The sequence below is a fragment of the Conger conger genome, chromosome 18, assembly GCF_963514075.1.
Source record: "Conger conger chromosome 18, fConCon1.1, whole genome shotgun sequence".
Classification (NCBI taxonomy): Eukaryota; Metazoa; Chordata; class Actinopteri; order Anguilliformes; family Congridae; genus Conger; species Conger conger.
The window spans coordinates 23,765,008-23,781,177 of record NC_083777.1 but is presented as its reverse complement, the minus strand read 5'-3'; the positions used below and the strand labels follow the sequence as shown (position 1 = coordinate 23,781,177).

Here is a 16,170-nt window from a genome sequence, read left to right as displayed (position 1 = left end):
TTTGAACTACTGACCTGTCATATGTCGTGTTAGAAGGAAAAAAGTACCAACAACCCCATTTACAGTAGGTAAACTAAGTGCAGTTATTGACTTTATTGGTTTTCTATTTTCTTTTGGGATACTTTTTACCCCCATCATTTTGAATCTGTCCGCTTTTCAGTCGGGCAAAATCAAGGACAGCTCTACGACTACGTAAGGACCCAAGATTCACGTGGACTCCAGAGAGAAGCCACAGGGAAATGTCTGAAGCGGGGATTATTTTCATTATTTCAAAAGCGTCGTTGTCATTCCTTCATTCATGCCTATGCGCAGATTTTGTATCGTGTTAATAATTGTATAATAGGGAAAACGTGAATACGCGACGTGGCCGCGAAGTTGTAGGAACTTGTTACAGTACTCAACGATTTCTATTTTGTTGTTTCATGCGACTAACTGGTTTGCTAAGTTAAAGTTCGGAAAAACGGAATCAAGGCAAATGAAGAACAGAGGTGGAGGGGGATACGGTATAGACAACCGACTGAAACAGCGAGTTGAGCAGGTAACTTTGACGAGGCTAGCTACTGTTCAGCGTAGGGTTTAGCCGGTAACTTAGCTAAGTAATGTTTTCATTAGCATGCTGGCTACAGCTGTAAAGTTAGCTAGCTGACGGATGGTGTATGTCAGGCGTGTGCAGCGAGCTAGGTTTTTATCTTGTCTTTGGATCCATACATGCCTTATTTGTCATGGCACCGAATGAATGTTAATGTAATGTCACTGGCTGACGTTTTGTGTTTCGGTCATATACTAGTATTTGAGCACCCAGACAAGTCGGTATGTCGACATTGGAGCGATGGCAGAAGCCCTCCAGAGGCTTTACAGGTGACTGTAGCATATTTAATTCCAGTATGTCCCTAAGACTTGTTCAATCATTGCAGCAACACGTTTCCCATTTGTAACGTTGACATTTGAATGTCGATTTAAAATGTCTGTACATTAAAATTATAGTAACCTATTCCAAATGTTTTTCCAGGATGGAATATGGGCGACGAAACAAAACTGCATTTAGGATCCAGGTGGAGAAAGGTGAGCGACTGTCGTGCTATTGTTGTTGTTGTTGTTATTACATATATTCTATATGGCGCTGTATTTTTAACGTGCTAATATTATGTTATTCCAATTAGATTGAGTAATTGCTCAATAATTAACGTTACTTGTCAGTATCATAATGTCTTGTCCTTTAAAAGGTCTTCAGATTTTGATGTTATTAGGTGACGTGCGGCGGCACGGATGGTGCAGTGGGTAGCACTGCCGCCTCACAGCAAGGAGGTCCTGGGTTCGAATCCCCGTCGGCCGGGGCCTCTCTGTGCGGAGTTTGCATGTTCTCCCCGTGTCTGCGTGGGTTTCCTCCGGGTACTCCGGTTTCCTCCCACAGTCCAAAGACATGCAGGTTAGGCCAATTGGAGAGTCTAAATTGCCCGTAGGCATGAGTGTGTGAGTGAATGGTGCGTGTGCCCTGCGATGGACTGGCGACCTGTCCAGGGTGTATTCCTGCCTTTCGCCCAATGTATGCTGGGATAGGCTCCAGCCCCCCTGCGACCCTGATCAGGATAAGCGGGTTCAGATAATGGATGGATGGATGGATAGGTGACGTGCTCTTCAAATAAATAATAAATAAAACCAACCACGTCATTGAATACAAACATGTTATGCATTTTTAAGTTTATTTCAAACCCTTGTGTAAGCCATGTGTCAGTCTTTTATATCACTGAATTCAGTGTAGGTTGTTCACAGATCCAGTAGAGGTCAGGCCTTTACTTACATACTGTATTTCCTTCCTTCTCCCCTTCATTTGTTTTGCAGTTCATGGAGTGATATGCAGCGAGGCAGGCCTCACCGATTTGGAGAACAAGCATTTGGCAAAAAGGGCCAGGCACAGTCATGGGGCTGATGGGTAAGTGCTGAAATTTATTTATTTGTATTGCAGAAATAGTATGAAACGACAAAGCAAAAAATCAGACCTACACCCCCAAATAACGAGCACATGAAGAAAAAAAAAAAAAAAAAGAAAAAATCCAGAAATGTCAGTTTTTCATTTTTATTTCTTCTGAACAGGGATGACACTAGTTTCACAGGCGACTCTTCGGAGAGCGAAGAGGATTTGCCGGAACACGTAAGTTTAATAGCGAAACAGTTTTATCAGGAATGATTGTTTCCTGTGCGACATTAGCGCTAATGCTGTCCGTGTCCTTTTCAAAAGTGCTTGCTTTGCCTCCGCAGCCCAGCAACCAGATGAATAACTCGCTGACGTCCCTGTACCGAAAGGGGGTTCCAGAAGGGGGCGCCCTTGCACCTGCGGAGCTACCAGGGGACGGCCCTGTCGCAGCCTCTCCTGTGAGCACTGCTCCCCCGGGGACCAAGGTGTCCAGGGGAGGCTGGTTCATTGACAGGGGCCGGGGCGCTGAGGAGAAGAGCATCCTGATTGACCTCTGTGAAGAGGATGATGCCAGCTCGACGGTACGCTGGTCACCTGTATTACCTGTAACCTTTACATTTGATTTTGGAATGTTGTAGATTGTCCGTGATTCAACATTACCCACTCCTGTAATGTGCTCTAGTCATGCCAACACTATTTTGTCTTTCATCACTGTCGAAGTGGATCATTGATGGACTGATCCAGATTTCAGTGATGGACTGGAAATCTGTTCATGGGGTTAACTTATATACCATACTTGTATACTTTGGTTAGATTTGCACATCAGATATCACGGTACATTTCCTCCGCCCTGTTGGTCACTTGCTGTAAAATGGCTGTTGTCACTCCATGAAAAATGTATTTATTTACCAAATATAAATGTGTATTTGTATGTCTGTGTTCGTGTACGTGTACGTACGTGTGTGTGTGTGTGTGTGTGTGTGTGTGTATGTATGTGTATGTGTATGTGTGCATGGTAATTTTGGTTAGTTTTACTGTTCTGGTATTGGACGGGGATGAAAGAATTCAATAGGTGCGCTGATTGGTTTCATAGATGTAACCTACACCAAGTATGCCCCATGGAGAGAAGAGGCCAGAAAAAACATTGTATTTGCATGCATCTCAAATGGCTTTGATGGAAAAACAAATCTGTGTCAATCTTCCACCTTTGATTAAAATAATAGGAAGATATCGTGGCCTTGTGGTCTTGTAAATTGTAAATTGGCTTCTTGTAGCTTTAGGCCTGCTGGTCAAGTTTACTTTTCTTTTCTAACTCTCACAGAAGCAGACAGATGTTTCCCAGCTGGAGGCAGAGAAGAAACCAAAGAAGAACAGACTGAAAAAAGGAAAGCGACGGAAGGATGGAGATTCCCAGGGCATTGATGGGGACATAGAGTCCAGCATTATGAACAAGAAAGGTACATTTTGCCCATAATTGCAACGTTCCGATATGCTCCACTGTGCGCTATTATGTTTTTAGTGCTGAGATCTTTTTTCTTTTGCCAGTTGTGGTCCAATAATAATCCGATTCAACAACCATTTTAAGAGCAGTGGTGTTCTATCCAGTAATGGTGAAAATTTGCTCCCGGTTTTGAACTTTAGTAGCAAAGAGAAGACCTGAGCCATAAGGCAAAGCTTTCGATTTACTGTTACATCTCCCTTAACAGACGGATGCGACACCAGTGTTGTATTTGATCATATGACTGTTTTTCAAGACACCTGACTGTTGAAATGCATTGTGATTCCTAGGCCTTTCTATGGGTTTTCTATAGGGTGCCTTAGCCCATAATGGGTTAAACAATTAAACATTTTTAGTTCATTTTTATTTTTATTTCATTTTTATTTAGATTGCTTTGCCAATCACTGCACTCTCTCAACTGCTCTATTCTATTCTCTTTCCCAGCTCGGACGAAAGGCCCTGAGCTCCAGTACTCTCAGTTAACGTTTGAGGACGTCGGTGGCAACGAGGAGATGCTGAAGGTAAACCTTCACAGTTGCCCTGGGTCAACGGTCATTAAGTTTTCTTGTAACTGCTGTGTTGGGGCCCGGTTTCGATAGGGTTCTGGCCTCTCCATGAACTGCTGACGCTGAGAGCCGGGATTGGGCTGAATGGCCTATTCTCTTCATCACACTTCCTGCATTCTACAAGGTTTCTGCTCAAATTTAGTGGGGGGGTTTTTTCTCGCTTTACAGCAGCGATTGCAAAACTAATGGGTTGGTGATGGTAAATAAATGAACGGGCCCTCTAGCGATCAGACCTTGTTCAAAGATGTAATTGTTTTGGATTCAAATACTTTTCTTGCTTAGAGCAATTGTGCCAACCGAGTGGACCATAAGGCGTGATTTGCACTTTTTCAAAGTATTTCAATCCACCAGACAAGCAAAAATATGTTGGAAAATAATTGAATCCAAAACAATTAGGTATTTGGCTCGTAGAGATCAGTGTCAAGCTGTGGAAGAAAAGCACGCTGCTGTTGACTGTCCAGAGTAGGAATGCACAATTTGTATAACTGCCTACACTGTGTACAAGTGGGGCTTTCATAAGCTGAGGTAATGCTGTTAATGTGTGAGAGGAATGTCTCTCTGTGTTAAAGGCAATGGTGGAACTGGTTATGTAAGAATGCCACGCTCCACTGTATATGTTACAGGAATAAAAGCCCATTTTCTGTTGATTTCTACGTGGATCCCGGCGTCAGAATGGGAGGTGGGTGATCTGAGAAACTGGGCCTTTTCCCTGATATTGCGTCCCCTGTTGCAGGAGGTGTGCAAGCTGCTGCTCCACATGCGGCACCCGGAGGTGTACCAGCAGCTGGGCGTGGTCCCCCCCCGTGGGTTCCTCCTGCACGGCCCCCCGGGCTGTGGGAAGACCCTGCTGGCTCAGGCGGTGGCCGGGGTGAGTGTGTGACCTGCACTGCACACCTGGGGGTCGCGGTCGATCACTTGCACTGCACAGCCTGCGTGCTGTAAGTGCTTGTTATGTAGGGGGCTGCAGGTTTGCATCCCCAGGAGCGGCAGTGCGGTGGTACCCCATATCTGGTACCGGATTGGCTTGTGTACATGGGTGGTGTGGGAACTTGTGCACCCTGTAAGCTGATTTCCTTTGTGTGTGTGTGTGTGTGTGTGTGTGTGTGTGTGTGTGTATGTGTGTGTGTGTGTATGTGTGTGTGTGTGTATGTGTGTGTGTGTGTATGTGTGTGTGTGTGTGTGTGTGTGTGTGTGTGTGTGTGTGTGTGTGTGACTACAGGAAATGGAGCTGCCCATGTTGAAGGTGTCAGCCCCAGAGCTGGTGTCGGGCGTATCAGGGGAGTCGGAGCAGAAGTTACGGGAGCTCTTTGATCTGGCTGTGGTAAGGGTTCACAGGGGGGTAAGGGCTCACGGGGGAGGCGTGTTTACAGTGTGGTGAAGCTGTGTTGAGCACAGAGTGGTTTGGCGTGCAACAAAACCACTCCAAAAGGTGCGGCTGTAGGTGTCGGTTTACGTTTTTTAAACACACCTGATTCTAATTCTCAAGGTCCGTGATTAGTTATTTAGTTGAAGCAGGTGTCGTAGTGCTGCTAAAACCTGCACCACCGGCCCTTTTGGGATTAACATGGTTTCCCTTCTGTACATTACTGGTGTTTATCCAGAAGGTCCCTGCCGGGGGAATGGTAAACGGACGTGACTTTCCTCCCCTTGCAGAGCAGCTCTCCGTGCATCCTGTTCATTGACGAGATTGACGCCATCACACCCAAGCGGGAGGTGGCGTCTAAGGACATGGAGAGGAGGATCGTGGCCCAGCTGCTCACCTGCATGGATGGTAAAGGCAGGGCTGAGGGCGGGGTTTAGGGCAGGGGCTGAGGGCGGGTGCTGGGGCTGTGGTCTGGCTGTGGTCTGGCTGTCCTCAGTGTTTGATTTGGTCCCCGGCCAAAATCCATCAAACCAGCCTGCGCGTTATTTGATTTTTCAGTCAAAGTTTTATGGCACACCTCGTATCCTAGCCCGTGTACATAATTGGCTCATACGGCGTTATAAAGCAGTAAAACGGGTGATTAGAGGCAGCCGCTGAGTTCACCGACCTGCTGTGTTCTCTCTCTCTGCCAGACCTGAACTCCTTGGCCGTCACGGCGCAGGTTCTGGTCATCGGCGCCACGAACCGGCCCGACTCCCTGGACCCGGCGCTGCGCAGGGCGGGGCGCTTCGACCGAGAGATCTGCCTGGGAATTCCGGACGAAGGAGCTAGACTCCGGTGAGAATCGGGAACGCCGCGGGAATAATTCATGGACGGTGCAGTGCCGTCCTTCTCTGGAGGGGCGGTTGTTACCTTGGCATGGAGGATTGCATACATTTTTCTTTCTACGCCTATGGAAATAATCACTTTAATCACTAATTCACTTGTTAAATAGACCACAATAAAATACAAGAATATTTATCAGCTGCTGCTTACATCACGGAATGTGGCTATGAATGCCTGATCACGTTAATGATTGGGATAGTTAAGAGGAGACTTTGGATTTGAGGTCCAGAAATCGATACGGCCCACCTTGCCCATCCCTGGTGTACATCATCATCAGCAAGCAATTGTACAAATTACAAATATAATTCATCTTTATTTATGGAAAACAAAAAGCAAGAAAGTTGTTGTTGTTGATGTACAGTATTGGTAGCGAATGAGATCTTAGGCCGCGTCGCTAACTGCAGTCGCGCACAACGTTGCTAACACGTCTCCAGGGTTCTTGACCGGCGGCGTTCATTTCTGGGCGTGCGCCATTGTGACACGTCTCCGTTCGTCAGCCAATGGGCTTGGAGGGTGGGCGGTGCTCACTGGGCTGGGCTCCTCCCTCTGCAGGATCCTGGAGACGCTGTGCCGGAAGCTCCGGCTGCCCGAGGACTTCGACTTCCGGCTGCTGGCGCGCCTCACCCCGGGGTACGTGGGCGCCGACCTGATGGCGCTGTGTCGCGAGGCGGCTGTGAGCGCGGTCAACCGGGCCCTGCTGGAGCAGCAGGAGGGCCCCGCCGGGGCCGAGGGGCCCCAGGGGACCCCGGCAGAGCCCACGGGCGGGTCTGTGCAGCCCGAGGTTCAGCCTCCTGAAGGACAGGACGGCTGCCTTTCCGAGCCCCCCTCAGGGAGCCAGGAGGTGAGGGACGTCTGCCCCACCGTGGAGGAAGGGCTCCAGGCCCCAACACCTGTACAGGTCACCCCCGAGGTCAGTCTCACCTGCGGTCGTATGCACGGCAAACCATGTCCCAAAGGAAATCAAACTGCAATGTTCATCAGTTTCCAGCTTTGAAATTATTTCCCCCCAGATTTTCAGTGTGGTCTCTTGACTTTTGGACTCCATTGTATTTTTTTAAATGTTTGCTGTCCGTTCAAAGTTTGATGGTGATTTTGGCAGCTTTCTCCAGGCATGCTTGTGTGAAGTTCTTTAGCAGGCATGGTTGGTTCAGGTCATGATTGGAGTCTGTGACTCCTATTTGGAATTATTGCCTCTTCTGAATCCCTGAACTAACGTAACTGAACCCTTTATGGTAGTTCTGATGTCTCGTAGAAGCCAGCGGAGAGGTGAAATGCGCTTCTACCTCCCTACCTGCAGGCGGAGCTGTGCCGACTACTGGCCCTGTTGAAGAAGCCCAACTCCCTGAGCGAGCGGCAGCTGGCAGGCCTCTGTATCCTCATGTCCGACTTCCGGGACGCCATGTCCTGCGTGCAGCCCTCCGCGAAGAGGGAGGGCTTCGCCACCGTGCCGGACGTGACCTGGGACGACATCGGAGCCCTGCACGACGTCCGCGAGGAGCTCACCATGGCCATCCTGGTAGGGCTTCCACTGTGAAACCCCCGCAGGGGTTTTTACATTCAACTGACAAACGTGCACCTTATTTTCATGATGCGGTTTGATTTATTTTCCATCAGTTCAGATTGTTTCTTTTTGTTTTAATGTAACAAAAAAATAAAGATTTGACGTATGTCCTCAAATGTTTTACGAGCTCGAATGTTGTCAGTAAATGCCTGTCTTCAGCGGGATGACTGTGTTTCTGTTCGGCTGAAATGAATCGTCTTTGACGGTCATGACCAGGCAGATTTTGGTCTGCAGAGGCCAGATGGCATGCTGGGGGCCTGAATGCGGGCTTTGTGTAGCCTGGGTTGGGTGAGGACAGTGAGAGTGTTGTTGTGCGCTTGTGTGGTTGCAGGCCCCAGTGCGCAATCCAGAGCAGTTCAGGGCCTTGGGGCTGAACGCCCCTGCGGGGGTGCTCCTGGCCGGCCCCCCCGGCTGTGGGAAGACCCTGCTGGCCAAGGTACTTTACCCCCTTACGTCCCCTTTGAACACCATTACCACACTGGGAGACTCAACTATGTGTTAGCCTCTGTTTAACACTGGAGTCTATGCTGGATACAAATCTCAGTTATGGTATTATATATTAGTACTTGCATTTCAGGATTGAACCCCAGGCCTTGGTTTTGAAGAAATAACCTGCTGTGACAACATGTTGTCTGAACTTTATTCATATTTTGAATGTTATTTATAAAAAATGTAAATGAAAAAAAACTTGCACTTACAATAACTTGTTTTTTGATTAGAACTGCTCTTCATGCCTGTTTTGCCATTTATCTATTTGGTGCTTTTAACTTGTTGTTTTAACTTATGCACTTGTAAGTCGCTAGACAACTAGTACTCCAAAATGTAGGTGCTACATTTGTTTAGACAAGTTGACGGCACATACCGTAAGGTGTTTGATTAATGAAATGTGCTGAATGCTTAACAGGCTGTTGCCAATGAGTCGGGGTTGAACTTCATCTCGGTCAAGGGTCCGGAGTTGTTGAACATGGTAAGTAAATGTGCAGCCTTGAAACTACTACTTTGCAAAACAGCTTTGGTGCTCCTTGAGAAATATTCCTTTTACATTGGCACCAGGGACCCATTATATGCGCATATTCAGCTGCACAATACAATTAAATTCATATTCGTCTTTATGCGATTAAATGTATTATTATTATTAGTATTATTATTTTGTCTTCCCAATGTTTACAAGGTGACAAATATTTAGCTTTCGGTTTCCATGGGAAAAGGCCTCTTGTGACTCAGAGACAGAGACTCTCAAGAGAGCCTCTGCCCATATTGAGGCGCCATTGTGTCTATCAGAGGTTACCTGAGGGGGTCAGACAGCATTTTCTTTGTGGGTACATGTTGATATTATGAAGTACTACTTTATGGTTAACCAGCGTTTCTTTTCTCCGTCTCTAGTATGTGGGAGAGAGTGAGAGGGCTGTCCGTCAAGTGTTTCAGAGAGGCCAGAACTCCGCCCCTTGTGTCATCTTTTTCGATGAGATTGATGCCCTTTGCCCCCGGAGATCTGGACACGAGGTTTGCGTGCGGCCCAGCTGCCTTCTTATTCTCTTTCATCAACAATATCCTGTGATCTGACTAATCAGGGCCGGTGCAATGTTCTTGTGATTTACTGTCATTTTAGTCAGGTATATATTAACATTAGATTAATTTTCTTTTTGGGGGAACTCATGAAAAGTCTTAGCCTATTAACAGGATTGGGCATGTTTGGCATGTGCAACCCTGTCCCTTTCCCTGGGTTTCTGTATTCTGTGATTAAGCGTAGTCCAACACAGAAAGGGGGATGGCTGTGGTTATAGGTCCTGTCTCTGTTTGTGCTCAGTCCGGGGCCAGCGTCCGCGTCGTCAACCAGCTGCTCACCGAGATGGACGGCTTGGAGACCCGTCGACAGGTCTTCATCATGGCTGCCACCAACAGGCCAGGTGGGAGGGGTTCAGCCCTGACTCTGTGTGCCTGGGTTCAAACAGAGCGAATGTTTAGCAGCTCAGAAGCACTAGGATGTGTGTGTCAGAGTTCCTCTGCTGTGACTTTGGACCCTGCGTTGGGGCCCCGTATGGGGTTTTTTGGTGAGTGAGCGGTTGCTGCCGTTGCAGACATTATCGATCCCGCAGTCCTCCGGCCCGGTCGTCTGGACAAGACGCTGTACGTGGGGCTGCCCCCTCCGCCGGACCGCCACGCCATCCTGCTCACCATCACCAAGGTAACCAGTGCCACTTCCTGGTACACAACCTGAGAGGTCCGTAACCGCAGGAACGCAGGTGAAAAAACTGGTTTGCAAGTGGGTTTTGTGTGATATGATTGTCATAAATTATCCTTCGACTTTGCATGCCACGCAAAATTCCTGTTGAGCCAGCACCTGTGTAGTGTAGGATGAAAGAGAGGAGAGGATCTGATTATGTAAACTAAGGCTGCACTAGGTATGAAATTGCATTTGAATAAACCGTAAAAAAATAACTTCCTCCATAGTGTGTAGTTTGTCTTTTGTCTTTTCTTCTTTCATCATAGCTGATGTGGTAGCAAACAACCATCAGAGGCCAAGAGAAACACTTCTGGGGGAAAAAAACATTACTGATATCTCATGGGTGCTAATAACTCACCTGGTTAAATAAAGGTTGCATTTTTTAAATAATTTTTTAAAGACAATAATCAGCAGCAAGGTGTTGTGATTATGTGATTTGCTTTCACTTGGAAGCTGCTAATTAGTAGAATCGGGTGTGCTAAATTGGCAGCACGGATGGTGCAGTGGGTAGCACTGGGTTTGAATCCCGTCGGCCGGGGCCTCTCTGTGTGGAGTTTGCATGTTCTCCCCATGTCTGCGTGGGTTTCCTCCAGGTACTACGGTTTCCTCCCACAGTCCAAAGACATGTAGGTTAGGCTGATTGGAGAGTCTAAATTGCCCGTATTAGATATGAGTGTGTGAGTGAATGGTGTGTGTGCCCTGCGATGGACTGGCGATCTGTCCAGGGTGTGTTCCTGCCTTTCGCCCAATGTATGCTGGGATAGGCTCCAGCCCCCCCTGCGACCTTGTTCAGGATAAGCAGGTTAAGATAATGGATGGATGGATGGGTGTGCTAAATTAGGTTTGAAATGAAAACCTACAGGAAGCTAGACCTTCAGGAACAGGGTTGGGCAGCCCTGTCGTGCACTATGACCGTGTTCGAAACAGAATACTTTGCATACCACTTGTACTACGTTTCAATGAAACTCGACCTGTAATTTAATATGAGTCGTATGCAGTTTGAAATGAAAGCGGCCTGAGACAGCGGGGAGAAGTGATGAGCCATAGTGGAGGAGGTGAGAGGCGGTGAGAGGAGGGGAGTTTTAACAAACTTCTCCCTTCTCCGCTTCACAGGGAGGCACAAGGCCCGGACTGGAGGCTGACGTTAACCTGGAGGAGATCGCCCATGACCAGCGCTGTGACTGCTTCACGTGAGTGTGGAAGAGAGGGGAGGGGGCGAGTGGTGGCGCTTAAAAAAATAATAATAATAATTCAACCTGCGATGCTTTTTCTGTAGAGTATGTCTTTTGTGGCCCAAGACAAAAGCCTCCAGGTGCTTTTCAGATATTAGTTTTATACACTGAACCATCCAGGTCCAGTTCTCATGCATTCTGCAGAGGATGTGCGTGTGAAGACTTGTCTGTAAAGCTGCTTTGCGACAAAGCCCCTTACGTATACAAATAAAGCGCTATGCAAATAAATAAATTGATTGATTGATTAAAATGATTATTATTGTTGTTACTGTTATTATTACTATGATTATTCGTCACATGCCGTGTAAGGCACCTGGGAGCTGTGGTGCAGATGCAGTGCTTTAAATGCTCCTTCTTGTGTTAAATGTTCTCCCGCTGTATAAATGTTCTCTCGGTGTTTAAGCTCCGTGCTCAGAGCTGTGAATGTGTTTCTCACAGTGGTGCCGACCTGTCTGCGCTGGTGAGGGAGGCCTCCGTCAGTGCACTGAGGACCTACCTCCACTCTCACCCTTCTTCCACATGTAAGAGCTCACTCCTCCTTTCTACCAAATCCACCACCAGCCTTATTCCTGCAGCAGCAACTGCTCCTTTTGGTATTAAGTAGCAGGTCATAATTCTTTCATGTTTTGATTTTAAAAACGTCCGCTCGTTTATTTTTGTTTACCTTGAGAATACGATATGATGTGTTTTATACTTTTTACTGGAAAAACTATATTTTTATGTATTGGAGCTATTACGAAGAAAATAAATGTAGCAAACACTGAAAAAAAATTTGACAGCCCTAATACAAACATATGGTGTAGTATGACAGTGTGGTAGCTGTAAGCTCCATTCAAGTGGTTCATTTACCTTCATTTTCATGTGCTAAATTACACTTCAGTCTGAAACCTTTTGACTAGCCAAATGTTTTGTTTGGAGAGGGGCATCCAGCATCTCTAAAATGTAATTACACTAAAAGCCTCATTAGCCTTATAGTAGCAGGAAAATATGATCTTATTCTCTTAAGCATTCTCTTCACAGGCACACAGAGACACACACATTTAAACCAGATTAACATTGGCTAATATTGTAGTACGTGTCGTTTTAATGCCTGAAAGTAGGTTGCTACGGTAACGAGGGCGTTATAATTGCACAGATCACACCATGTCCTCGGGGCCGGTGGCAGACATTAGGGTGGGCAGGCAGAACTTTGAAGAGGCCTTCAAGAAAGTAAAGCCCTCCGTGTGCAAGAAGGTGAGTGGCCACCGTGCTCTGTGGATGAGGCCGTCCTAAGGGTGACTGTAGTCTGTAGCGCATGTGTATGAACATCTTTTTATGAATGAAGTGATTGCATGGATATTTTGGACATATGGTTGTGTGCTCTGATCAGGCATCTCCTAATGCGCGGTAGTGTTAGCGGCCTAGTGCTGAAATGTGAAACAAAGGCCTTTGCTTTACATACGTGTTTATCTTTCGTATCAGATTTGTCTGGCTTTCTGTTATGGCACAACCCAGCACCCCCAAGTCAAATCCCAGAGATGAGGAGAGAGAGATAATGGTCCATCACATTAGTCATTTGGCTCTTATCCAGACCCGGTATTGCTGAGCTGCAGTGCAGTACAAAATTGTGTTTATTCACCAGTGTGCACAGGGAGGGCAGGCAGTCTGGGAGAGCTGTGTGCCCCATACCAGATTGCTCACCCTTGATTAATCCCCCAGGTCCTTCTGACAATCTTCTAAGAGTTCTGCCATTCTCATCCTGATAGAATGTCTGTGCCTGTTTGCGAGATCAAGCTATTACATAGCAATAATAAAAGCTAGAATAAGGATTTGTTTTGTACATTTCCATTTTTGTCCCAATGGTCTATAACTCTCCCAGCATTTGCTTTTAGTTAATTTCATCCGCTCTCCCAGGTCCTTGTTAGGGGTTGGAACTGGGATAACAGTTAGGGTTAGGTTTAGGGTCCCTGTTTTTGGTCGGCATGTGGCAAGACCCAGGTTGGGGCCAGAGAGGACTGCTATTCTGCAGACAAATGCAGTTATCAGACCAACACTCCATGCATCGCAGGCTTTGGTATTTGACCAAGATTGTCATCTCTGACAGCATCGTGTGCAGTGTTGATGGCTGCCAAGTCTGATCCTTTTGTGCTTTAAACACTTCTGGAGAACATTTGTCTCTCAGCAGCAAAGTCCTCCGTAGCCACTTCCCACGTAAGCGACCTGCCAAAATATCTGATGCCCTCATTTATATGTTCATGTAAATTTCTGATTTGACCCGTATGGCAAAGTGCCAATACTAGACTACGCTAGTGCAGGACATTAATCGGAAGTCCATATATAATGGTATGTTCATCTTGAATCTGACTAACTCTGAAACATTGATGAGTTAAGTAGAATGCATAGCATTTTTGTTGTTGGGACTGGTTAATGTTCGGGCAGCTTTCATCTCGGAAGATGTTTTTCTGTACTGTAACCAGTAAAATCTAATATTAAGCTATTTTTAAATGGTTTTTTGAATAAATGTATTTTTACATTCACATTTTGAAATGAAAAATAGGTAGATGACATGAAGCCAGGCAGAATGCAACAGTTGCATAAACACTGGCCTTTGCTTGAATGCTCATGTGTTCATGCATGTAAAAGTATACCAATAATAAAAGTATACCTGTAATTGACTAATTACTTGCCCTTGTTGCATTTGAATGGGCTTGTTTTGTGTGACGGAGCGACGGGTTACCAGAGTTGTGCCTTGCGTTTCCCCACAGGACCAGAAGATGTACGAGATGCTCAGGGAGTCACTGACCGGATGAGGCTGACTGGTGGTGGGCATTCGCTCAGAAAGTTTTCAGAATGAAAAATGCTGAAAAATGTTTTGTCTATGAAAGTGCTTTTTAATAAAAGATTGTTGATCATTTGCACCTTTATTCTGTGCCTTTTCCCCCATTTTCTACCCGAATTTGGAATGCCTGATTGTGCTCACAATGCGGCACTCATCACCGCCTCATTTCGGGGAAAGATCGAAAAAATTGACGACCACAGCTCTCCGTTATTTGCTGTTTACAGGATGCCCAGGAGCACTGATTGGCCCTGAGCCACTTCTTCCCCCTAGAATGCAATGTATTTTTAAATATTTATTCCAATTTTATCCAGAAAATCTGCAGAATACACAAGATCATAGTAATCAGTGAAAAGAGAGAAAATGCATGAAACATTTATTTGTGATTTTTATTCTTGGATGGGTGAAGAATGTAATGCATTTGATAAATATTGGAAAAAAATATGAGAATGAAATAGAAATTTTTAGATGTTTAATTCAAAAATGTATTTATTTTTTAAAGAAAGGTCTAATTATTTTCTGGAATTTTTTTTTTTGCCTTTTTTGACATAAGACAGTCTTATGTATTTTCATGATTTTAAGAAAATAATCATGTAATGTATTTTTTCTTCATAAATGTCTTAAAACACTTTAATTTATTTCAACATGGTTGTACTATAAACATGTTTGCCTTTCCATCTGAGTCAAAAAATATGTTAATTATTTTGCCCATTTTTTGGACGTGAGACTATAGTCATGTATTTTTTCATTTTAAACTGAAAGACATTTTTTCTCCATAAATGTCTTAAAACACATTTAAATTAATTTATTTCAACATAGTTGTACTATAAACATGTTTGCCTTAACATCAGAGTCAAAAAATGTATATATATTTCTTTTTGCCCTTTTTCTGGACATAAGACTAGGTTTATGTATTCTTTCATTTTTCACTGAAAAACATTTTTTCTTCATAAATATCTTAATGTCTTAAAACATTTAAATTCATTTATTTCAACATGGTTGTACTATAAACATGGATGCCTTTCCATCGGAGTCAAAGAAATTATATATTTTCTTTTTGCCCTTTTTCTGGACATAAGACTATAGGTTTATGTATTTTTTCATTTTTCACTATAGTCTTATGTATTTTTTCATTTTTCACTGAAAAACACATTTCACATTTTTCTCTATAAATATCTTGAAACACATTTGAATTCATTTATTTCAACATGGTTGTACTATAAACATGGTTGCCTTTCCATCTGAGTCAAAGAAATAATATATACATTTGTTTGCCCATTTTTTGGACATGAGACTATAGTCTTATGTATTTTTTCATTTTTGACTATAGGTTTATGTATTTCTTCATTTTATACTGAAAAACATTTTTTCTTCATGAATGTCTTAAAACACATTTGAATTCATTTATGTCAACATGGTTGTACTATAAACATGGTTGCCTTTCCATCTGAGTCAAAAAATGTATATCTTTCCTTTTTGCATTTTTTCTGGACATAAGACTATAGGTTTATGTATTTCTTCATTTTATACTGAAAAACATTTTTTCTTCATGAATGTCTTAAAACACATTTGAATTCATTTATTTCAACATGGTTGTACTATAAACATGGTTGCCTTTCCATCTGAGTCAAAAAATTTAAAAATATTTTTGGACATAAGACTTTAGTCTCATATATATTTTCATTTTTCACTGAAAAACGTTTTTTCTTCATAAATGTCTTAAAACACAATATTAATTTATTTCGACATGGTTGTACTATAAACATGGTTGCCTTTCCATCTGAGTCAAAAAATGTATATCTTTCCTTATTGCATTTTTTCTGGACATAAGACTATAGGCTTATGTATTTTTTCATTTTTCACTGAAAAACATTTTTTCTTCATGAATGTCTTAATGTCTTAAAACATATTTGAATTCATTTATTTCAACATGGTTGACTATAAACATGGTTGCCTTTCCATCTGAGTCAGAAAATGAATAAATTTGTTTGCCCATGTTTTGGACATAAGACTTCAGTCTCATATATTTTTTCATTTTTCACTGAAAAAAGTTTTTTCTTCATAAATGTCTTAAAACACTATATTAATTTATTTCAACATGGTTGTACTATAAA

The 16,170-nt window shown here is 44.1% G+C and overlaps 1 protein-coding gene across 1 annotated transcript; it reads left to right on the top strand.

The window, feature by feature from the left end:
* The first annotated feature begins 177 nt into the window (after positions 1 to 177).
* nvl (nuclear VCP like) lies at positions 178 to 14,144 on the top strand. The gene is made up of 23 exons (XM_061227993.1): positions 178 to 538; positions 788 to 858; positions 1,010 to 1,062; positions 1,840 to 1,930; positions 2,092 to 2,149; positions 2,257 to 2,493; positions 3,234 to 3,369; positions 3,855 to 3,931; positions 4,710 to 4,844; positions 5,196 to 5,297; positions 5,630 to 5,747; positions 6,032 to 6,176; positions 6,777 to 7,134; positions 7,522 to 7,740; positions 8,117 to 8,221; positions 8,690 to 8,752; positions 9,169 to 9,288; positions 9,593 to 9,692; positions 9,864 to 9,970; positions 11,123 to 11,199; positions 11,680 to 11,762; positions 12,377 to 12,474; positions 13,986 to 14,144. Exons 1-23 carry the CDS (start codon positions 476 to 478, stop codon positions 14,028 to 14,030), a joined length of 2,661 nt encoding a protein of 886 aa, XP_061083977.1. The 5' UTR covers positions 178 to 475; the 3' UTR covers positions 14,031 to 14,144.
* Positions 14,145 to 16,170: the final 2,026 nt, after the last annotated feature.

Excerpts from the sequence above, each read along its gene's own strand:
- nvl (XM_061227993.1), top strand. The coding sequence starts at position 476 with ATGAAGAACAGAGGTGGAGGGGGATACGGTATAGACAACCGACTGAAA. Across the intron at positions 2,150-2,256 it reads AAGAGGATTTGCCGGAACAC|CCCAGCAACCAGATGAATAA; the intron begins GTAAGTTTAATA and ends TTGCCTCCGCAG. Across the intron at positions 6,177-6,776 it reads GACGAAGGAGCTAGACTCCG|GATCCTGGAGACGCTGTGCC; the intron begins GTGAGAATCGGG and ends CTCCCTCTGCAG.